This window comes from Xiphophorus hellerii, chromosome 6 (genome assembly GCF_003331165.1).
Source record: "Xiphophorus hellerii strain 12219 chromosome 6, Xiphophorus_hellerii-4.1, whole genome shotgun sequence".
NCBI classification, from domain to species: domain Eukaryota; kingdom Metazoa; phylum Chordata; class Actinopteri; order Cyprinodontiformes; family Poeciliidae; genus Xiphophorus; species Xiphophorus hellerii.
In genome coordinates this window covers 13,438,595-13,463,142 of record NC_045677.1, presented here as the reverse complement: position 1 = coordinate 13,463,142, position 24,548 = coordinate 13,438,595, and the positions used below count along the sequence as shown (strand labels likewise).

At 39.0% G+C, this 24,548-nt stretch overlaps 1 protein-coding gene across 1 annotated transcript; it reads left to right on the top strand.

Annotated features, from left to right (window-relative positions):
* Positions 1–1,086: 1,086 nt before the first annotated feature.
* yeats2 (YEATS domain containing 2) lies at positions 1,087–23,780 on the top strand. The gene is made up of 31 exons (XM_032565930.1): positions 1,087–1,253; positions 1,663–1,768; positions 1,861–1,958; positions 2,078–2,170; positions 2,667–2,900; positions 2,992–3,110; positions 4,363–4,524; positions 5,681–5,792; positions 6,150–6,194; positions 6,725–6,899; positions 7,139–7,381; positions 8,564–8,731; positions 9,579–9,664; positions 10,303–10,488; positions 10,603–10,831; positions 11,374–11,541; positions 11,809–11,936; positions 12,805–12,951; positions 13,302–13,487; positions 15,305–15,671; positions 15,759–15,893; positions 16,146–16,280; positions 16,901–17,051; positions 18,210–18,286; positions 18,422–18,501; positions 19,764–19,968; positions 20,432–20,667; positions 20,754–20,828; positions 21,775–21,829; positions 22,099–22,111; positions 22,230–23,780. Exons 2-31 carry the CDS (start codon positions 1,669–1,671, stop codon positions 22,336–22,338), a joined length of 4,317 nt encoding a protein of 1,438 aa, XP_032421821.1. The 5' UTR covers positions 1,087–1,253; positions 1,663–1,668; the 3' UTR covers positions 22,339–23,780.
* The last annotated feature ends 768 nt before the right edge of the window (positions 23,781–24,548 follow it).

Here is a 24,548-nt window from a genome sequence, read left to right as displayed (position 1 = left end):
AAAAGCATTTCGCATGAAGTCATCTCTACTAGATGACTTCATGCATCTAGTAATCTAGATGACTTGTGACACACTGTAAAAAGGACTTACTATGGCTTTTGAAAAAAAAAAAAAAAAACTAATTGGAATATTGTTTTTAAAAACTTTACTATGGTTTAAACATTTTCAACAGCTTTATCCCTTTTTTGTCTGCTCTGTTCCTTGATCTGTATGATGCTAATAATCTCTAGTTTTAGAATATCTGCTTTATATTGAGATTAAATTACGGAAGGGTGTACTCTGTTTTTTAATTACGTGACTTGACTTGACTAGAAAGCTATAGGTTGAACTGGATTTTATTTTATTCAGAGTACAAGGGACTGAAAACAATTGCACACCCTTCAAGTCTAAGAGAAAAAACTGTAATTTTCCTCCAACTTCACAGTTATGAGCTAGTCTGTGTTTGTCTATCACATAAAATCCACCAAAAGTTACTCTGTTTGTGTTTGTAATATGGCAAATATAAAATGTTGAAGCATCATGAATACTCTTGCAACATTTTATTGGTCAAGTAGTGCTTTGAATTATGTTTTTTGTGCTACCAATTCAGTCAGAAACCAAAATATTCGAAGTAGCTAAAGGGGCTTGACTTTTAGGTAGAAGATGTATAAAATATGTGATTTGTCATGCTGTTTTGCATATTCTAAGCTCAGGAAAATCTCAGGAATTTATTTTTGGCAATTATGTCATACTCGTATGATTTCTAAAGAATAGATAAGCCACTGAAATATTTTCAGAGAGATTCAGTGACAAAGGAAAAAAAAACACTTTATTGTTGCACTGCTTATCTGAAAACAGTTCTGGTTTCAGTAACAGCATCTAATTATCATTCCCGTTGAAAGCAGAATGACGTCCTACTTCCACTTTTATTTCTGATTACCTGTTTTGCTGGTTGGAAGTTGTAATGCAAGTAACATTTTTGATGAGGAGATACTCCCTTTTTCCAATGAATCACATTACATTATGTACGAGGTTTTTTTTTGTTGTTTTTTTTTATTCAGTTCTTCAGGAGTAGAGAAAACTCAATTGTAGAACAGCGGCCCCCAGTGGCTTATTTGGTGAATGTCGAGGCTAACTCTACACTACTCAGTTAGCACACACATGCAGCTCGAGATTTAGCAAATAGCAAGACACGAGTACTGGACGATTACAGCAAGGATGTGCTCGCTTTGAGTTAAAACAAGTATTGTTACTGCACTGCACAGACATCTCCAGTAAGTCTGCTTTTCATGTAGTCGGACTCGGTGGCTGCAAACATGTGCCAATGTTAGCTAAATTAGCAAACAAGGTTAGCGCTCCTTAACCTGAAGTCGGCTGCAAGAATAGCAGGCACAACTGTGTTTATTTTTATTGGGTACAATACAACAGCATTTTATGTACGTGCTTATTACACCCACACTCACAATGTTAGCTAATTCACTGAGAGTTTAAAACCTTTAGCCTTGTGTAGCAAACACCTCCCAAGGTAGTTCGTGCTACAGAGTTAGCTTCAATCATTTGCTGTAACTGATTGAACTTTTCTCTAAGCGATGCTAACAACAATCATAACTACCCAAACAGCACAGAAACGACTAGCCACCGTTAGCCTAATGCGCTTTTCATCTTGTTTTGTCTTCTTCGTAGGTAAACATGTCAGGAATTAAAAGGAAAATAGAAGACAACGACCCAGACTATGATGACATTTCACTGGTTCAAAGTAATAAGAGAAACAAAACGGCTGAACATAATGGTAAGTTAATAATATGAAGTACTACGTCTAATTACATATTTCTGGTTTAAAATATAAAATGAAAAAAATATATATGTATATTTTTTTCTCAGCTCGAGAAGCGACTGTACAGAGAATTGAAAACATCATTAGGGAGCAGTTTTCTTTGGAAATGAAGAACAAAGAGCATGAAATAGATGTTATAAGTCAGGTATGTGTTTCTGAATTATATAAAAAACATACTTCTTCTAGTCTGTAATCCATTTATTTTTTTTATTTTTATTTTTTAAATTTGCAGCATACTTTTGCTAATGCAACTTTTATTTGCAGCGCCTAAATGAAGCCAGGAGGATGATGGACAAGCTACGGGCATGCATAGTGGCAAATTACTTTGCCAGTTCTGGAATAACAAAGCCCCCAGAGGTATTTTCTAATAGTTTTAGAGCAAATAGCTTTTATAGGTCAAAGAGTAAAAAAAAAGTTCTGGGTCAGTTACAGACATTTAGTCCCGTTCTTGATTCGTTTTTGTACCTATGTACTACTTAAACTTATGCGTATTTCAGAAGATTTGGTTACTGTTCTGATCTCTCTTTTTGGGAAGTTTAATCTTATTTATTATCTGAGATAATGTCTGATCAAATCAAATTAACTATAGGATATGTATTGTTGATAGATTATATACATACATATAGTGCTGTAACCACCTTTATGTGTAGTAAACCTTGAGTAGATGATGAGAAAATTACCGTCGTCAGCATTTACAAAACATTTACTGGTGGATATAATTGGCACAGGATCAGTAATAAATGTTTAAAAAGTTAACTATGAAACAACCAAAACTACACAGATGTTAAACAGCGAAGTGGGAAAATAATTTAGTATTGCAAAGGTTGATCATATTTTCTCTGCATTTTTCTAGCACACCTTGAAAAGTGACCCTGCAGTGTTGAACCATCCGGCCATCCGTCGGTTCCTGGAGTCTCCGTCCCGTTCCTCTTCCCCTCTCAACCAGGGCTCGGAAACACAATCCCTGGCCCATTCAGAGTGTGAATCTCTCTCACAGCAAGGAGACGGCACTGAGAGGAACGGAGAGGGAACGTGGAGAGAGGACAGCAGCAAGCAGGAGCGCAGACCTGGACGAAATACAGGCAAAGTCAGTTTGACTTAATGAAATGTTAGGGTCTGTGGTCTTTCCATAGCTGCTCCATCTCATAATTGTTTTACATGGTTTTTTTTTTTCTTAGGACACATTTGGTGTGCCTTCACCCATGGATGTAGAGCAGAGGGTGACCTACCACTCTACTGGAGATGAAGCCTCCAGACTCTATGTTAAGAAGACCATTGTTGTCGGAAACGTATCCAAGTATGCAACAAAACTGAACTCAAACTTGCTTTAAATCATCATCTGTCTTAGTATGCTGAAAATTAGGTCCATGCAGTCTTTTACTAACCATGTTTTTTTGTTTTATTTACTTTATAGTCACAGAAACACAAAAATTCATCAACTCTTACTTGAAAGCAGATCATTCGTTGAACCTGGCTAAAGCAAGAGATGATCCATGTTCTGTTCTTCTGCTGAGAATTGACTGAAAAAATATTTCCAGTTCAACAAAATACTATCCAGAAAAATATAATGAAATTGTATGCTTTTTTTGTTCATGTGGCAGACATGTTTAGCTCAAATGTTTCACATCAACAATAATTTACAGATTCCTTTTCTTCAAATATTAGTTTAATTTGATCCCTTAAAATATCTCTGTTTAGTTCATGTTTGTGGTAAACAAATAATATAATCAGAGCTAAATTTAGTATTTTTAAAGAAAAAATAACATCTTTGGTTGTGGGTAGTTTAAACTGGATAGTTTTATGACAAAATGTGAACACTACTGGCATAAGTAACATATATGCTTCAGCTATATCTACTTTATACCACTGTTTTAAAATGAGCATGTCAAACCTTTTCACATGTTTATCGGGGGTGCTAATGGGTATGGAGAGTGTCTCGTGTATAACTTCTAAATCCAAAACAAACAAGAACAAGATGAACTTATCAAGCAGCTGGTGGTTGTGATCTGAACCACACAGATGAACTGATCTTGTGCAACACTTTATTCCCAAGAGTGGAGCCACCATTTGATTTTATGACAAGCCCAGTCTTGATAAAGGTTGAAAACATGTTTTATCTTATTTATCTTCCCTTTGGGCTTGATGTGACCCACAAAATTTACAATTTCTGGCGGATTCTTTATGCGCCATGACATGAAAGTTGTCATAATCCCACAAAGCTCAATCTGTTACTTTTATGGAGCTTAAGCTAACCGTGTTGGGGGCTATATTTCTTCTCTGTTTTGTGTGTGTTGGGCTCACGTGTATTATGTCGAAAGTGTTGAACATTTTGTTGCCTGCAGAGCTGTATCTCCATCAGCCCTTAAGTTAAAGCTAAACATTTATTTCCCATTTTCTTTTGTTGTAGAGATTTTAGTTAAAGAAAGGAAAACAGTCTTTTGCAGCTATCCCTTCTGTCTTCCTTACACGTTTCAGTTTTTTCAGGGAATATATTAAACAACCAAACAATTACTGATCTCTCTGTTCTGTACTATTGTTTTTGCTTTTAGGTATATCCCTCCCGATAAGCGGGAAGAAAACGATCAGTCGACCCATAAGTGGATGGTGTACGTCAGAGGCTCGAGGAGAGAGCCGAGCATCGACCACTTTGTGAAGAAAGTCTGGTTCTTTCTGCATCCCAGCTACAAACCCAACGATCTGGTGGAAGTCAGGTTTGTTCCTGTGTGAATCTTTCTCAGTATTTAGAAATCAACAGTGCATGTAAACACTCCTCAGTTCTGAACATGTTATGAGAGACAGGCAGAGCTCCTCCTCTTCTCACAGAAATCAGCTCTTGATTGCTGTTTCATGTGGTTACCTGAGGCATCAATAGAAGCCAGACAGACGGGGACAAACTTGTTTCAGGAAGTGTGCTCCCTTCACACCGCCATGTTACCCATGGACACGATATTTGATTTGAACGATTTTTGTTGTTGCTCTGAGGAAAAAAAAGGGGGTTTGCTCCACCTCTTTATCAGCAGGAAAACAATTCTGGAAAACATTGCGTAATAAGAGGCAGTATTCATTAGTCGACACGTGATTCAGGGCTTTTAGGTTAACCTCTTAGTGGGGCAACAGTTTGGTGACTCTGCAGTAAACAGAAATCTTAAGAAAATACTTTAACAAATAGTGCCCCCTTGTGCATCTGTAATAAAGCAGCACCTTATGTACTCTTGTCTCTGCAAAATACTGTTTGTGTTTTGAGATGATAACTAGTCCCTGGTGAGCATAAAATTGAGAAGCAGCATATTTAACATGTAGAGTCCATCCAAGTGCATCACAGTTAAATTTGGATTTCTCTTGAAAATAATGCGGTTTTCTGGCTTTTGCAGCTTGCATTTAAGATCTTAAATAGTGGTCTTCCACAGATACTATCATCATTCATCACTCCACCTACTGAGCCGTGGCCTCCAGGCTGTTTGAGCTGACAAAGCTCTTCTGGTGCTGCAGCAGCAGCTTCAAAGCTCCCCTTGACTGACTCGAGTGTTCATGCTCCGTGAACCTTAAGCATGCACGATGCCCTCTGCTGACTCTCAAACAGCCTCAGTCTTGTTAAGGCTAAAGCATAAAAGTAAAGTTTAAACTAGTGGGCTATACTTGAGCATAAATCTAAAATAAACTAACATTTGCATGCCTTTTTGTTTTCACACCTCAAAGAAGAAGAATTTAAGATCTTCAGGTCATTGATTGTTAAAGAGATTAATAACTGGAGCTGAGACAGAAAACTGTGAGAATGTTTTGTCTTAAAAGGCATTGTGGGGGGAAACCTGCTGCAGATTTGTATTCGGGTGACGTTTAATTGGGGCTTTTCGATGTGCCTGTTCTCAGCGAGCCTCCCTTTCATTTAACGCGACGCGGATGGGGGGAGTTTCCTGTGAGGATCCAGATTCACTTCAAAGACTCTCGCAACAAACGCATTGACATCATCCACCAGTTAAAGGTCAGACCATAGACCACATCTCCATTAAGGTTGCTTATTTCTTCTGACAGCGTCACAGTATTCTTTAATGCCCTTTTTTTTAACATTTATTTAGTTTTCTCCTTAGGCGACTTTAAGCCCTCATTTACTTGATTTCACTTCAGTTAACACCACTTAATTATATGGTATTCAGAAAAAGACACAAATAAAAGTATAAAATCGTATTTGCTCACATCTTTTCTATTCTACATGAACCAGTTTTTATACTGTTTACTGACATTAATTGGATTTATTGTGTTTATCTGAGTGTGTTTGTTCTGCTCTGTCATAGTTACAGATTTCCTGTTTAATTGTGTAACTTCTCTTGTGTTTCTGCAGCTGGACAGAACATACACAGGCCTGCAGACACTGGGAGCAGAAACTGTAAGTTATAGATGTGCATATCGTTTCCTTTTTTCTATTTTCCTTGCTGTGACAACAAGGAGAGGCAGGAAATTTAACCATATTCGATTTTAAACCTGTTGACGATATGGAAAGTTTGAGTAATCACAGTATTGTCTAGACTACCCACCGATGCATAATTTTGTGTTTCCTTAGCCAAATCCCCCTCATTTTTTAGTTTGGTTTAAGACATATTGACAAGATGATTGCTTTTGTTTTGTATCATTGTGCAGATTCAGACGTAATCATGCTTTTGCCTGTAAGCTAGTATTGTATTTGTCAATTTTTCTTTTTTTTTATTCTTTATTTTATAGTGTGTTTTGTGAACATGTACAGAACCACAAAAACAAATGTCAGGTTCTATGAAAAACAAAAACAAAAAAAACAAATGTTTTGCCCAAATGCAAATGCTGTAGAGTTTTACGATCAAAATCAAAATGTTGCCATTATAATTCTGTAGGTTCTGCATCACCTTGTTGTCCACTTCTAAAAAGCATCTCTATTTGTCTCAGGTGGTTGATGTGGAACTTCATAGAGATTCTCTTGGGGTAGACTATATTCCTAAGCGCTCCTCATCGTCCAACAAAGCGTCTCTAAAAGCAGCCAGCCCCATGTCGACGGCCACTCTGACCCAGACGTATGGACACCCCAGCTCTCCTGTCTCACATGATTTTGGTGCAGAAAAAGGTACTACCAAGAAAACTACCGGCTACAAAACAGGAATTTTAGCAGAAATGCAGAATAACTGGTTTCACTACTCGCTGATTTATATATCGTTTTAGAGATAATTTTGTTGGCATAATTTTTAATTTACGTGGCGTCTTTAGTCACAGTTTGGATGAAATCATTGCAGAGAGTTTCGTCCATTTTGTCCACGTCATTTCTTTGACAACAAGTTATGCATCAAGGGATTCTTCTTTCTGCAGGTTTATTAAAAGCGGAGATGGCGAAGTCTGCAAGTGGACATAATGCAGGCCTTGCTGCTGGTGAACGCACTCCAACAAGACCCAGACCTGGTGACAGGGTCACTCTCGGTTCCCCTGGTAACTCTGCCTTCCAGCCAATCACAGCAAGCTGTAAAATAGTTCCCCAGGGACAGGCGCCCAGTCCTGCAGAGTCTCCGGGGAAATCGTTCCAACCAATCACCATGAGCTGCAAAATAGTCTCAGGTAAGTGCTTCCTCTCAGTTAGGATGATGAATCAAATTCTTTCAAAACAGCTCCATGCCTTACTGAGGCATTTTGTGAAATGTCATTGTAACACACTGAAGTACACAACTTCTCTCTTCTTAATATCAGTATTATTGTCTTTTCCTGTTATTTGCTTGAACTGTTGAAGAGGACTGTTCACTAAGAAAAAGATAGATAAGACTTTTCTTTTACATTGTGTTAGAAATGGTGCAAATTAAAGTTTGTGACCTATTTGTAATAGAAAACAACAGTTTTCTGTGAGATTTCTGTGGCCGGTTTCCAATTTTGAGAAGTTTTATGCTGAGACTGATCTTGGATGATTTTGACTTCTCTTTAAGAGCAATAAATTGCATTAAAAACTTTTCATTGTACTCTTTGAATCAAATGAAAGTTTAAAATAAGAAAATCATTTTTTTGTGACGTAATTTATTTGTACAGGGATGTACAAATTAAACTAAAAAACATCTTGATGCCTTTGTACGATGAACTTTAAATTCCTGTTTTGTTTTGTTTTTTTCAAAATAATGAAGTACAGCACATGACAGACATGTTCAGTTTTTTCTTGTTTAATCCACTCAGAATAACTTAAAATCTGAGAGCCGAGATAACTTGTTAAATTCTTCTTTCAGTCATTATAAAAAGCATTTTTGTGACTGATGTTATTCACATTAGGAGAAGATGTGATGTCACACTATGCATGTGACATCACGCATGGTGTGCAACGAGTCTGTTGCACATAAATGTAATTAAAAGGATTTTATTATTTCAAAACACCTGATCACAGAGTTGATGTCTTAAACTGTTTTTTAGCACAGTTAGCAAAACAGCAGACTTGGTGTCAAAGGTTAATTACCGGGAGCTGAAATTTCAGAGACTTCATGTGCGAAGCCTAACTCCAATTCCAAACTGAGGCAAAGTTTCCAAACTGAGAAACTTTGCTTTCTTACATTTGGCTTCCTGTTATGTGCTATTGTGAATTAACAGCCAAGAAATAGAAAATATTTTTTGTCTCTGGATTCAAAAAATATGTGATGAAAGTTTTCAGCCTGGGCTTACTAAAATATTACAAAAAGAAGTACATGAAAATGATATAGAATCATATTCTTTCTGCTTTCTTTTGTCTCTGCCTTCCTCTGTGCTGGTTTGCTTCAACACCTTCAGGTTCACCCATCTCTACTCCCAGCCATTCACCGTTGCCCCGGACACCCACAACCTCCACCCCTGTCCACAGCAAGCAGAACGCCTCCTCTGTTCTCAACAACCCGTACATTATCGTCGATAAGCCCGGCCAGGTGATCAGCATGGCATCCTCATCTGCTGCCTCTGCAGGTACATCTCCAGCTTCACTGTGTTCTGCTCAGAATCAGAAGCAAACCTGGAATGAAATTGAAAAGCAGCGTTTTAGCCACCCACATGGATGTAGAAAATGCAACAACTGCAGTTGGAAGCAGGAAATGAACAATACTTTATTTCCCTTTCTCAAAGCTTTTCATAGCAATAATGTTACATGTTCTAATCCAGCAGGATAATTTGTGGATAAGTGGTTACCATAGCGACTGATGTGTTTCATGGCTTGATTAGATTGGATGACGCATGGTGCTCACATCAGGTTTTCCACATAAATGTTGATTGCTCTTGACTGAAGGATCAAATCTCGGTACCAGGGGAAACGAGTGCTTACTCGCTAAGCACCCAGAGGCTCTACATGGTCACAGCAACTGAAACCGCTTACGCATCAAAAATCCTCAGCTTACATCACAACGTAGAGTTCTTTCACCTTCATTGTTTTTCCACACACACATATGCACACACACACACGCCCCCCCCACACGGGCCCACGCACACACGCACACACACACACATGCAGTCAGCCGCTCCTACACTTAATTTATAAGTGTACAGCTCAGGCAGATTTGGTAAATGGATTGGAATCCTGTTGAGCAATCTCTCATCCCAGTGGATGAGTCAGATGTGGGCTGATTCACCAAACCTGCAATCACTTTTTTTATTTAGTTATTTTTGTTACATGCACTAGGTTTTTGATATGATATGGTGTTATATCATATCAAATCATATCATATCATATATCACTGGCTAATAAGAACTACAGTAGTCCTCTCCTCTCTATTCATTCTATGCCATGACGCTCTGTGTTTATATGTACGTTTCTACACAGGAAGCCCCTCGGCCAAACAGGCTCAAGGCGCCCGCTCTCCAGCACCTAAAGTTCACACTGGCACTTTCCTCTCATCGGGGGTCAAGGTGAGTTTGTGTCCGTAAATCATTTTGAGCTAAAACGCCACACAGTTTGTCACTTTTTATCATCGGTGTTGTTAACAAAGCAGTGTGGTATTAATAGAAGCCCAGGGTGTTCAGCAGATGCGAGTGTCTTGGCACCTATTTAAATAGGACATATTTCTGGGGGTGGGGGAGGGGCTGCACATTTCAGTGGTACAAGAAAGATCTCTATTGGATGCTATGAAAATACCTCGCTACTCACATTCTCATTACCCCGACCTTCCTTCATAGAGGTTATTTTTATTGGTTTTAATGTGTTTTCTCTCATTTCAAAGTTCCAACACCTACTGTTTATTAAACACAACAGCTAATGGCAACATATGGAAATTGTAAAAACATCCATGTCATGAATAAATGATGAGGCCCCCTCACAAAAACATTACTTTAGGCATAAAAGCACTTCCTAATTCTCAGCAGTCTACTAAAACCATGAGAGCATCGTCGTTCCCAGTCAGAAGGCATCTTATTTATCATTTATATGATATTTCTCCAGCTCCAGATATTGTTTACAGTGGATTTCCTAATGGCTTTAATATCTTTGCCTCCTGTGGTTTATGGGCAGCATGTCCTCTTACAGTCCCTTTCAATGTGTCTCCTTGCAGGTTATAATCAAGCAGGAGCCCGGGGAGGTTTCAACACAGCAACAGCAGATGGTTTCCACAGTAACCAGCCAGCAGCAACCTGCTGCTGCTGCAGCCCACCAGTTTGTCGCAGTGAAAGGAGGTCACATGATCTCAATGTCGAGTCAGAAACGGACCGGAGAGGCCACAGGGTCCACAACCAGCAAGGTCACAATTACTTCAACTCTGAGTCTCACCAATAATTTATGAGAATAATGATCCACTTGTTAATTTACCAGTGAATGATTCATAAAGCTAATCTGATACTTCTTGTTGTTGAAGATGTTGGGTATTCCTGTGAGCTCAACGCTTCAGTCTTCGGTGAAACAGGTCGCCATCAGCAGCGGACAGATTCTGGTTGCAAAGGGCAGCCCTTCCGTCTCCAAGGTGATGGCCGGGAAGCAGGTTTTGGCTCAGGGCGTTGCAAAAGCCATTGTCAGTGGAACGGGGAGCATCACCGCCCAGCAAGGTGGCGCCAAGGCTGCCGGTGGTTCAGGTGGCAAAAGCGGAGGTCAGAGTTCACAAATATACAAGCTCCATGTTTTGACAGGCATAATTTTGAATATCTAATCATTGCTGCCATCTTAAAGCGAAGAAAGAAACTTTTACAAAGTTGATATTTTCAGTTTTTATTAGACTTTTATTGTAGAGATTAGCTTGATTAGCATTGGTAAATGGAATCAGACTTTTTAAAGGCCTGATTGAGACAGAAAACAGCTAACTTTGAGTCTCCTTCACCATTTCCAAATCAAGAGTGTGTATATGGTGTGTTAACTGGCTGGGAAAGGACAGGAGTTTTGAGGTTTTGATCAACCTGTCACTGATTAGAGCCAATCAAGCTGAAAATCTGCTGATTCCAGTCATCCACGGATTTCTCTGTGCATTTCTAATTATAATCACTACCAAATAACATTGCATAATGAGGCTATTGTCCATTACAATAATGTGTAAAATTGCCTCTTTATATATGAAGATATTGTGATGACATTTTAATAAACACAATATATGACCTGGACAAGTAAGAAATGTCTTCTTTCTGTACATTTTTTGTAGTTATGGCCACTCTGCAGCTGCCAGCAAACAATTTAGCCAACCTGGCTAATTTGCCTCCAGGTACCAAACTCTACCTAACCACCAACAGTAAGAACCCGTCAGGGAAGGGGAAGCTGCTTCTCATTCCACAAGGAGCCATCCTCAGAGCCTCTGGTGCAAGTAAGACGAGTTACGTCACTGGTTTGTATCCTTAAAGTGAAGATCTCCTCAAAACAATGTGTGTTAGAAGTTCATCCTTTGCTTTCAAAAACTGCAAGGCAAACCTGAGTTGTTTTAATGAGTATCTTTGAAAGGAAGCTGGAGTAATTTATTGCTGCCTGTCCTCCGCATTTCTTCTCATCTTAATAAAGCACTATATTTAATACTGCACATGTGTAAGAAAAATACTGTTTATCTGATTCAAAGTTGATGTGAATGTGCCTCTCTGCTATGTAGGTCACCAGTCCCAGAGCGGCCCGTCAGCAGGTACAAGCAGCTCTCAGAACTCCTCATCCTCCTCATCTTCAGGCAGTCTGCCTTCAAACCTCTCCTACACATCTTACATTTTGAAACAAACCCCACAGGTGGGTAAACAGTTCTTTTTTCTCTGCAAAGCAATCGATGCAAACTCTTTACCTCTAGTCTATATTTGTGTTTTTCTGGTGAATGTCAAACAGGGTCAACATTGTTGTTCTTTTATTTTGCTGTGAGAACCAAGCAGCATTGAGGTTTCCTGTTTAATTATTCTGGAGAAAACATCTTCCTCATGCATCTGTGATTTAAGTGGATCTATTAAACAGATGGTTCATCATCATTACCTGTTTTGCTTATTAGATCATTTTCATCTGTATGAAATTGGATATCTACTTCATTACACTATAGTTGCAAAACAATAATTTCATTTCTTAGTTTAGTAGTCTTAGTAGTCTTAGTTTCTCTCTGATTGTAATATTCGGGACAAAACTTGCTCTTAATTAGAAGCTGTATCTGGTTGTCAACTTTATAAGATTATATAACGACCATCTGCTGAGATTTCACTGAGGACTTCACAGACAACATTCGCTTTGCACATGAAGTCATAACTTAAACTTATTCACAGAATTGTGAATAATTAATGACCTAGTGCCTAATTTAGCAAAGACTTAAATTATGGTTTGATGCTAAGGTCAATGGATTTTTGTGTTATGCTAATACCATACATAAAAATGTAGTAATTCATATAATGAAACCCTGTTTTATTGTAATGGTTTAACAGATGTTTTGACAACACGTCATTTTTTTTTCATATGTTAAAGGCTGTATGAGCTGAAGTTTATGTTTATTACATTTATTGCATTGACCCAGAGAACTGCAGCTGTTAAATGCTAAAATTAATCCTCTAAACTGCAACTTACCAAATACTCATTTGCACAGTGTGACTGGCTCTCTGTTATATCACTTTGCTGTTGTTAGGGTACATTCCTGGTTGGTCAGCCATCACAGGGATCAGGGAAGCAGGGCAGTTCCAGTTCAGCAGGTCATTCAGGATCATCTACAGCCACTTCCACCCAGCAGGCTATCCGGGTGACGGCTGGACAGAAGGCCGCCATCTTGGCTCAGGTTGGGGAGAAAAACTGCCTAGAGGTCTAGGCAGTACTTGAACTATTAGTGTGTGATTCTGATTTGTCTTGTTTGTTGTTGTTTGGTGTTTACTAGCACCAAACACCATTAAGTTGCTTCATGTAAAAAGTCTTATACTTTGTGTTTTATGATGAATTTCAAAATGCTTTTTGCAATTGATTCTCACCTAGATTTGAGTATTGAAGTTTGTACTTTGTATTTTGAATTTCAGGAATGTGGTTGATTTATTTTGCTCCTTAGCCTTGGTGACACCTCACCTCCTTTGTTTACAGTTTAATCTCGATTGCAAGTAATAAACGTGTCTGATATTTTTTCGCCATGACGGACAGGTTGTTGGCAGCTCACAGGGAGCGCAGCTTAAGCTGTCCGACGGCTCTGTGAAGACTGTAACAGCAGCGGGAGCGGGTCACATGTCCAAGCCTGGTACCACCACACTGAGGATGACGGGGGGAGTCATCACAGCTGCTTCCTCCACTCCTGTTAGTGCAGCAGGGGCAGCAGCAACTCAACAACAGGCATGTTTTACACTCATTTGGGAGCATCACAGTGGTGTTTTAAGCCATTTTTAAACCAAACTGCAGGAACTGTTTAAAGTTGAGTTTAGATATTTCTCATCTCCTATTTATTTTTACTAGTTTAACCAGATTTAAAGAGGAATTTAATTAGTGGAAATTCAACAATGTTTTTTGTAAGCATGTACACAAAACATGCTTACAAAGCAGTTTTATCTTTTAAAATAGGTGATGACATGCATGGTACAAATGCAAATAATGTTTTTTGATCAGTTCAAAAAGAATATATGAGAAACAGAATGATTACTTGTTGCAAACACATGATGTGTTTATCAGAAAAGAGCAGACATGATTGAAGGGGAAACTGAAGAGGATTTAACCTTGCTCATGGTTTGGATTGGAGCTAGGCCTCAGTAACTCAAATAATGAAAATTTGGTTTGCACAATATTAGAATAACCTTGTTTAATATTACAATGTCAATATCAGTTGCTAACATATGCCTATTTTTTTCCTTTCCTCACCTTCTCTTCTGTGCCTCCAGTACTCTGTGACCTTTGGCATTTTGGGCAATGTCATTTGTGTTCAGTGTGACAATCTGCTGCTGTGAAACTGTCCAACTGGCTAAATATTGCATTAGCATGTAATACTCAAGTTCATAACACTTGAAATATATTAGCCAACAGTAATTGCACTCTGAACAGTGCTTTCCGATATGCATATTGCACACAGTTGTGATGGCAACATAATGCTCAGCCATAAAAAACACACACAAACAATTCAAACATAGCATAACCCTCTTTGTGAGACCAAATGTCTTTTTTTTTTCTTCTTTGAGAAGTCAATAATCAGCGTAATCATCAGTTGAATAAAATAAAAATGTCTAGCCACAGAGACTGTCCGTCACACTTTAAACACTGTTGTGTTTATATTCCTCTTTACTACCTACCTGATTCCATCAAAATTTCAGCCCGCGCCTCCATTTCAGATGACTCACACCAGCAGATTGTTATAGAAAATATACTCAAAGTGAGACTCTTGGTACCTTCTACCTGCCTGACACATACAGACACAACAGAGCATCTGCAGGGGTGGAAATACTAAACATACTGAAAAAGGTGCAGTGACTGGTTTTAACTATTTTGGCAAAAATATTTTAAGATTGAGAGTAAATGTCTTAATGCTGCTTTATAGGCTTCCATGGTGAATAACTGGTCTAATTAGATTTTAGCCTAAATGTTGTAGTTTTGCATAAAGGATAATTTAGACAGATCTACACTGTTTATCACTGAACATATTCAGAACAAGTTTATGCTGGCACATCTTTTCCATACATAACCTGCCATCTTGGTGACAGAATGTTGCTGTGAAATCTCACATGGTTGAGTCTGAATAATTATAACTTCCTCCATTCAGTTTAGCTCCACTTCATTGTATGTTCTCTGTGGAGACAGCCATCTTTTTGCCATTTATGATGATTTATATTCAGCCTTTACAAGGTAGGTATGGTAGCTGTATTGTTTTGTTTTTGCACTGCATTTGGTGTTCAAATTGAGATTTATTGTACGTCCTCCCTTTTGATATTTTGCTTTTTGTTCTGAGGTATACAAATTTTAGTTCTTGTTCAGTTTATATATGAAGTACACCTTGAATTACACAGTTGCTCATGTATGAAGGAAGTCCATTAACTATCCTGACCTATTCAGCTTTATCAATGAAAGAGAGAAGAAAATCTTTTGCACATTTAGTTAAAAAAAGAAAGCTTTAATTATCTAAAATAAATTTTTGGTCAGCAGCTGATGATTTGTGTGTTTCCACGCAGACTGCTGATGGCGGGAAGCCTGCCTCTCAGCCCCACTCACTTCTGGTGTCAGCCAACCAAGCAGCTGTCATCAGTGCAGCCAAAAGCTCCAGCGCAGCTGGGGGCGGCGGCCTGTCCAAGGCAGCGGTTGCCTCTTTGGTCAAAGGAGCTGCCACTGTGACGAAGAGCGCCACGAGTTCCAGCGGGGCGGTCGTAACGCTTGCTAAAGGGGTCACAAATATGCCCGTCATCAGCATGTCCAAAGGAGCAGGAGTGGGCTGCCGTGGTGGGTGTGCCCAAAAGCAGCGGCACGCCGTTAGTTTCTGCATCGTCATTAGTCAGCGGGGTGGCAACTGGAGGAGGAAAGACGAGTGCTGCACTGTCAGGTTGTTAGAAAAATACATTGATGTGTTGGTCTGAAGATGGTCAGAGCTGTAAAACTGACTTTGCATATAAAACGCATTATTTTTGGCAGGTATGCTGAAGATTCACTCTGGAGGCTCCAGCTCCCAGCAGACAGTCTTAACAATCCCTGCTAACCAGCTCAAGCAGCTGGGAGTTGGCTCTGGGTCTGCTGGGCTGCAGACCATATTCATGCCTGTTGGTAAAGGTAAGGATGAAAAAAATAGATGTTAAATGAGAAACATATAAGATTCTTATAGTTTTTTTTGTATTATATCTTTTACAAGTGAACAAACTGAGCAGTTTTTAATATATAGTTTTATTTAAATCACAAACTCAGTTTTATCATATTGCTTTTTTTTCATTGCAAGATCTATATGATAATTTTTCATCTAATTTTTACGCATACTATATTTACCAAATGAGCCACTGATACAAAGTGTGTTTTCTCTGTGTGTAGTGGTGTCTAAAGGCCCAGTCTCCAACACTCCCTCCTCTTCCTCTTCATTGACACCCCATGGGGCTGCAGGAGCGGGAGTCGCCCCAAACGCCACCAGCCAGATCCCCTCCTCCCTTGTCCCGCCTCTGGCACAAGGTGAGACGGGTCCATCCTCAGTCCACCCACAATCTTGTCTCAGATTCATCACTTTCTACCCATCTCCATTTTATGTATCATTAATCAGGATGATAAAAATAATGATAAACAAAACATTGTTTCTACAGAATCTTAAAATCTCATCAAGTTAATTTTCAATTTTAGGCCCTAAGAAGTCTGGAATAATTCCAGATTTCCCACATAGGATCCTAATTTACCTTTAGTTTGGTCTGATTTATAATTTGTATGTTTATTTGGTCATTGCATCAATTACTTTTTTTAAAATTTCATACAAATATTTTGATGGTATTCATTTGTTATTGCACTGGCTTAGGAGTGGAGGCGTAATTAATCTTTAACAATCTACAAAGCCTTTAATGCACAGCAGTAAACAGCGCAGACAAATATAAAATAAACTGGACATTCAGCCTTCCTTCAACCCCCAATTACAGTTTATTTAGAGAAAGCTTAATGTTTTTGGTTATTTACAAGCAGAAATTGTATTTAACAATCTCTTTATTTTTGAACCCAAATATTATTTTTTTTAGCTACTTTTAACTTCATAGAATGTGTGACCTTTGACTCATGTGTGTCTCTGCTCTCGCTCTTTGTTGCCACAGTGAAAACGGAACCAAGTGCTGGTCCCGCCATCACAGCTGGTCCGTCGACGCCGGTCTCTACGCCGGCTCCACCCTCAGCCCATGTCCCTTGTTCAGCTACTGCTGTTAAGCAGGAGCAAGGCGCAGACACCTCTGCACACGATCTGATCAAGTAAGGACAAACAGATTCACTGGATCATCTCCATTTAAAAAAATAAATAAATAAAAAATTTCCTTTGTGGACACTAGAAGCAGGGCTTTAGGATGCCTTCATTCCTCAGTCTCTTCCACTCACTCTGCCTGCAGCTAATTCTGAGTCAGTTACCATCCAGCTGGATGTATGCAGGCTTCAGAACGGCCTGGTTCGTCTGTCAGATTTATTTGACCATTTTGGTCGAGTGTCTGCTTATTCTCTGCATATTATGGCGTGGCTTTTTGCCTAAAGTTCTCTGACATTCATTTGTGTGTGTTTTTTTTTTTTTAAAGAGCAGATGAAAAATCAAATCTTCACAATAGGAGGCCAAAACATGGACTATGAAATTCAAGCCAAGTTTTATAGCTAATTATAATAACTTGCAAGACCTTCTCTGCTCGTAAAAAAATAACAGTCTTGGAGCAGGAGGGGTTCTATGTTTGTGCTGCAGGCTGCAATAAAGTCTTGACAAACAGACATTCATTTAGTAAATTCAAATATATGAATTTTGCAAATCATAGCTTGGGAAAAAATGCACAAATCAAAATGTGCTTGGAGCATCGTTAACACTGATTTGTTCATTTGTTATAAAGGAAGATTTTATTTCGCTCTGTCTTGAGCAGTGGCTTCTCTGAAAATTTTCTATTGAGACACAATATGTCATCTTCTATAGATATGTTTCAAATGCTCATAATAATTTAATAAAAGAAAATGCATTCTCTGATGGTGAGAGAGTTGTGTAGAAATTACTAAAGAGGAAAAAAAAATTGAATGATAACTAGTAATACTAACTACTATAATAATATCATTCTTTGCACATTAACTTGAGTACTTTTTGAGTTCTCAACAGATTTTTACAAAATTGTTGTTTACTGTTACAAATGTGTCCAAAATGTTAAGCTGAATCTGCACTAGAAATTGCATAACTGACTTTTAAAGATATAGGAGCATAAGCTGGTGATAAAGGAGCTCTAAAATATGGGTGCACTAAAAGTTGCACCTAAGTGAGAAAGTTAGGTGAGCCTACTGCAACCACAGCAAAAAGGAGTTTTGGAGCCATGGCCAGAAGTCATACATTTATTAAAATAATCAAGACTGAATGCATTAAGTAACCAGAGCAACGGCTTTTTCCCTCAGCACCGAGCATATAGAAACAATGATGCAGCTGCTGACTGCTGTAGTGAAGAAGTTCCCTCTAATAGTACCAGATAAAAGTAAGTAGTTTGACTTTTCATGTGACGTTTCCATGACACCGTTTATATAAAAACTGTCTGAAAAGTTTGAATTTCTCTTCACCTGTGCTTTTACTAAACACTAAACACAAGTTGAAATTATGTTTCTCCGTTTAGCCGAAGACTCCCATCCATTTTGTGCCTCTTCCGTAGAACAGTATTACTCCTGGAATATTGGCAAACGCAGAGCATCAGAGGTAAATAATATTCAGATTTATTCATGCCTTTAACTAATTATGAAGTCATTTCATAGTCAGTTTTCTTGTAAACACTAAGGGGCCTATTTTAATGAATGCATTCAACTACTTTAATTGTCTAATTTTTTTTTTTTTTTTTACATAATCAGACTTTTACTCATAAAACATTCAAGTGGAGCTCACTTAGAGAGAGACATAAAGTCTCTGTCAACTTTCATTTTCCAGTTTTTAAGTTAAAATGAGCCACGTCTGCAGCGTTGTCTGTGTAATCTGTCTCCAGGCTGCTTCATGTCTGGGTGAGCTCTCTGCTTGCCTCATGTTGTTCTGTCAGGTCAGATACGCTTCTTTGCCTGGTCATCTTGTCCCTTTGTAACGGCTTCATCAAAAACTTACACAGGCTATCTTGTCTTTGCAACAAGCTCTACTTTACATCTATCAGGGCAAACCCAGACATGGATATTCAGAACTTGTTCCTGTTGTTTCATCGACTTTAAGCTTTAGGGAGCTTAAAGTCGATGAAACAGTGTTAACAGACTGCACTTGCTCTTTTATGATTTTGGGTTTATCTTTTATAGTAATACATTTTATACTCACGATGAACATACAATTACAATTAAAAGCACGGCAGAAAACTGCTAATAAAAGCACCAAACATTTAACAGGCAACACAACATAAAGTATATAATGCACTGAACATTACAAGCACATTTAAAAAAAAAAAGTGTTTTCAAAATGACTGACTCAACTAATAGCTCCACAGCTCTTAGTAAGCAGGTCAGCAGATGAAACGGTGAGAGAACAAAAGGAGCGATGGCGCGCAGAAGATCAAGGAGATTCAGAGTAGAAGAGAGATTTGAAAGTGAGCAGAAGAATCATGGCATCGCTATTGGAAGGGAAGTAGTCGGGGATGACTGCAGTATTACACTTAATGAAAGGAGTTCTGACGCTATCCCCGATTTTTGAAGTTTTTATAGAGTTCTTGGAGTTTTCTGATGGACCTTGTGATCTGACGTATTTCACTTGTTACAATTTTAAACCAAGCATTTGGAGAGCAAATGACACCAACAGATTTTTAGGGGAAAACAATTTGATTGAGAAGCACAAGTAGGGTTAACAGCCAGAGAAACGACAGCAGTCAGTAGTCTGTGGACCAAGACTGGCTTGATTTGCTAACAGCTTCATAAGTAAAAGGTCAAAGCCAGAAGTCGGTCTTTTCAACACAGTTTATTTTTAATGAATATAATTTGTATGCGTCTCTGCAGCTTCAACGAGCCGTCGCAGTGAAGCGGGTTGTCCAGGACGTGCTGGACCACTCGCCCCGCCTACAGGCCCTCACACCGCCAAAGACCAAAGAAGTTGTACAGTGGTGCCGGCAGAGGGGTTACACTCCACCTGACCCAGAACCCCAACACAGGAATGACGACGAGTCCATCGAGGACATTCTCACGCAAATCGATAACGAACCTGGTAGGTTTCTGCCTCTGCTTGTGGACATTTTGCAGGACATCTTTTAAAGAAAGATCTTCTGGTTCTGGTTTAGTGATTTCATTCCACTGCTTTCAGTGGGTGACTGTTTCCTGTGCAGTGTTGACTGTGTGGGTGTATTTCTTCTGCAGTTAGCACTTGATACAGTGATATGTTTGCTGGTTTGGTGTGTGTGAAGGCGGTCAGTGTGAGTGGTCTTCTTTTTTGTTTATCTGTAATTCTATTGATGAGGAGATCTCACTTATTCCATCTTTTATCTCTAAAGGGTGAGAGACGAAGCTGCTTAGCTCAGTGAGTCACATGCCTGGCCAGACAGCATGATAATCAGCCTTTTGTTATTTTTGTCTCACTTTGTGCTGTGAATGAGTGGGATATTTCAATTATCTCAGTGCTGAACTTATCGAAAAAACAATCCCATTTCCTAAACGTTCATATATTTCCACAGAGTGCCCTTCGACCCTCAGCACTTATGACGAACTGCTGCTGCGGCTAGAGCAGATGCAAGCCTTGCTGAAGACCGAACCCGAAGAGGAAGATGATGAAATAGTCGACATTGTCACGGTGACTCCTCCCTGCCAGAAGCTGAAGGTCAAAGAGGAGGAGCAGGAAACTGATGTGGAGCCTAAGTTTTTCCTCGGCCCCTGCATATCCTCCCAGTTCGTCAGCGAAACGGCCCAGCAGGTTTGGAGCAGCACTCAAAGTTTACGAAGCTCACCTGTTATGTTTACTTTTTGGGAAACCTCGCAGTGTCTAATTGTCTCCTTCAGATCGGGGTACTGTTTCAACCAGTGGAAGTGGAGAAGAGTGTGTTTGCTCCAGTAATCGAAGCAATGATTTTGAAGGTCAGTAAGGCTCTGAAGGAAAGCAGTCATTCTACAGTCATTGATATCATCTAAGCAGTTTTAACTGTACAGTGTGTGTGAATGAAAACAGTCTGACTGCTGTCAGAGCTTTATGAATAAATGCAAAAACTGAAGGTACACCACTAAATATGATGTGATGAGCTTCAGATATTGTTTTGCTGCATGAACCACTTTAGGTCCCAACATGAAGCCAGTTTTGTTCTTTGTGGTTTTCTGCTAATGAACATAATTTAAGGTTCTTTAATTAGGACACGTTGTTCAGGTCCTGAAGAAGCAAAACGACTCAAGAACATCACACTATACCACCAACATGTTTGTCAGGTGTGATGGTCTTTTCTGCAGCACTGCATTAACTTTACATAACGGTCCACCATTTTCTTGTCTTGTGGGATCATCCAGATCATATTTTTACAGTTGTGAGCCCCATAGCTTAAAGAATGACTTTGTAACTTTTTTCAGACTTTTGACTTTCAGACAGAAATAGATGACTTTTTGTCATCTATTTCTACCTTTCTCTAGGTTAGACTCAATGTGTTGCTTTTTGAGATCTTTTGGCCTACTTCATGTTGTTGGACAGGTCAAATTTGAGTGGTTTCTCGACTCTACCGCTCTGGCAGTAATCAGACCTGCTGTGCGAAAGGAACTCCCACCACCGCCGCCACCGTCATCCCTATAATGTCGGAAATCACTATTTAAAAGTTCTTTTTTGTATTAACTCTGATTATTTTGGATATAAGATTTAGCTAAAGGATCTGAAACATTTAAGTGCAAGAGTGAAATATTTTTTCACACTGCTGAATATATACTTTGAGTTTTTTTCTTTATACTTTGATGGTCCGTTGGATTCTTTGTATCTAATTATGGCTCTCTGTGTGTGTGGGGGTGGACATATGTGTGTGTGTGTGTGTGTGTGTGTGTGTGTCAGGCTACAGGAGCAGTTTGCCAACGACATCCTGAGAGAAGCTCTGGCAGGGGCCCACGCTAAATCTCCTCCGAACAGGTCAGCTTTTTTCTGTGACTGCTTCGTAATGCTCCACTTCTAACTGCATTTGTTACGTCTAGAGCTTATCTGGGTCGTCAGTTTGCTCCAATCATATGCTTATTTCAATATAGCAAGATGACTAAGTCATAGGAAGGAATTCATTGTATTTAATTTACGAAGTTGGCGCAGACAAACAACAAGTCGTTATATACACTGCATTTGTCAGATTTTGTTTATGCTATAGTTGAATGAAATAATCCGTACTAGTTTGGAATGTTGGGTTCGTTTTGCTCTACACACTAAAAATGAGATATTAATCAGAGGTCAATAGGTCAACTAGTTTTTCATGGTTTTGAGTTTTACAGTAAAATCCTCACAAGAAGCTGTTTGGGTTTCAGGGCGCCGAGGGAGATCACCGCCATGAACATCCACCAAGCAGTCACTAGCATCCCCACCTGTGACTTCCTCACTAACGCACACATGGGTTACCTGACAAAGGACAACTGAGGACAGACGAGATTGAACTTTGACTTTTAAGTAGACGTGCTTGGATGGGTCGGGGGATGGGACAGTCGGAACCACGAGCCATGACGAAGAGGCGCCTCTCTTGTTGTGAATATTGGCGTCCAAATGCAGTCGCGTTGCCTGAGGAGGCACAGCAACAGCTGAAGCCCTGAGTTTCTGGACTAAGTGACAGAAGGGCTCAGCTTGCTCCTCAGTGCTGATGCTCAGCTGCAGAGTAACTAATGTCTTTAATACTTTGTATTGTCACCTTTTATTTCTGTTTGGAAAGAAGCCACATCATGCTGCTTGTGTTATTTAATTTAGCCTCGCTGATGCTCTCTCTCATACCTCCTAACATTATTACAGTGATGAAGTGTTCGCGCCGAGGAGGGGTTGTCATGAGGGAAATTAACCTTGTGTGAATTGTCATTGGTGTCAAACTGCTGTCCTCTCTGGCTTCCTGTTGGCTCTCTTTGGGTTTGATGCGCTTTTTCAGCTGCGGCTCACTGTGGTTTAGGAGCTCTGATGATGGTCTGCGTGTTCTGTTTGCACATACTTTCAATCCAAGAGGTTCTCCCAAAGGTATTGCAGCTATGGCAAACAGCGATCATCATAATCATCAGAAATTCGCAGTATCTTTTTAATGCATTTCAGTGTTACCCAACCAGCACAAGTAATTATGAATATTGGAGCAGTGAAATACAGGAATTCACTGTTTGCTAAGGATTTTAACATATGTTCTTAAAGCCTGTCACGTCTGACCTTTGACACTAAATGAATGATTGTCGTTGTGACTTAATGGTAATTCACACACAAGGTTTTTCAGCCTGTTTTTAAGTGTTCTGTTTAAGAACTGTTGTCATATCCATCATGGTGTGTATGATGACACCAGTCAGCCTCAAAAGTAAAACTACTAACAGGTGGCAATTATTATGGGTCATAAAGTTAATCTACAATTCTTCCTTTCTTTTTTACTTTTGGTTGCTAAGCAGAGGTGACGATAAAGGAATGTGGAATTAGGCATACCTCGTCAATAAGGACCTAAAATAATTAGTCTAATGGTTTCCATGTCCTGGCTGACTGGTGTGCATAACCAGTCAGTCAATTCTAAGTTTCTAAAGTGTTTTTTTTTCTTCTCTAACATCAACATTTTAATATTTAAATCCCAACAGTGGTGTGTGTGTGTGTTGTCCTGGTGTAAATGAAATTAATGGTGAGTACTGTTATGTGATTGTCATTTTATACAAATAGGAGTGTTTTACTGAGCTTTGTATGACTGGATAAGCAAACGTTGTTATGACTTGATTGGTTATAATGCCTGTTTAACCAAATGAAATTAGTGTGCAAGATACCTAAACACTGTAATGTATTTTTTTTCCCTTTGCAAACCAAAAATATGATCAATATTCTTATAATAAACTAAGTAAAGTATTTCTTGAAACCTAGATTTGTGTGGGGTGTTTTGGTTTGTGTGTCTTGTGATGAGCTGTAAGCATCTTGCTGAAGGGTGACTTACAGCTCAAGTAAGAAGCTGGACTGCATTAATAATTTTAATGCAGTCCTTATCAAAATTAGTTTGAGAAGATTATTCTGAAAATAATTTGGGGGACTTTTGGAAACGTTCTTTCTCCAGTGTGGGATGATGACATAACAATCGGCTCAAATGAACAAGAATTAAAGCTCAGAATGCTCTACGATGAGATTTTGACCCGAGGTGTCTTCACATACAGCGAGAGCTGCTCTGCAGTGTGTAGACCACATAAATCAAATCACTGTTACGGTACTCCTTACAAAGAAGTGGCTCTGATATAATGGTTGCCTAGGCAACCAGTGGAATACCTAATCTCTCATACTTTTTTTTTTTTTTTTAATTTGGCTGTTTTTCAGGTGAAATCTTTAAATGTGATCACAAGACTAACCAACTACTGCTGGCTGAGGAGAAGGAATGCTACAAATACATTCACAAACAGCCTCCACACTTGTCATGCTGTTTTTATTCAGTTCTGACAAGAGTTTCTTTTACTGTTTGTGGAGAGTTATTACTAAGCTTGCTATTGTAAAAGTCTTTAAGTTCATTTTCTTTTCAGCAGATCATCAGAATATCACTCTAATTATGTTTTAACTAATCATTTAAGTCCGTTTGATCTCTGTGTGCAGGACGGAAACGTGTTGGGACTGTCATTAGTAGGAAAACAATATAGTCACAAAATTGT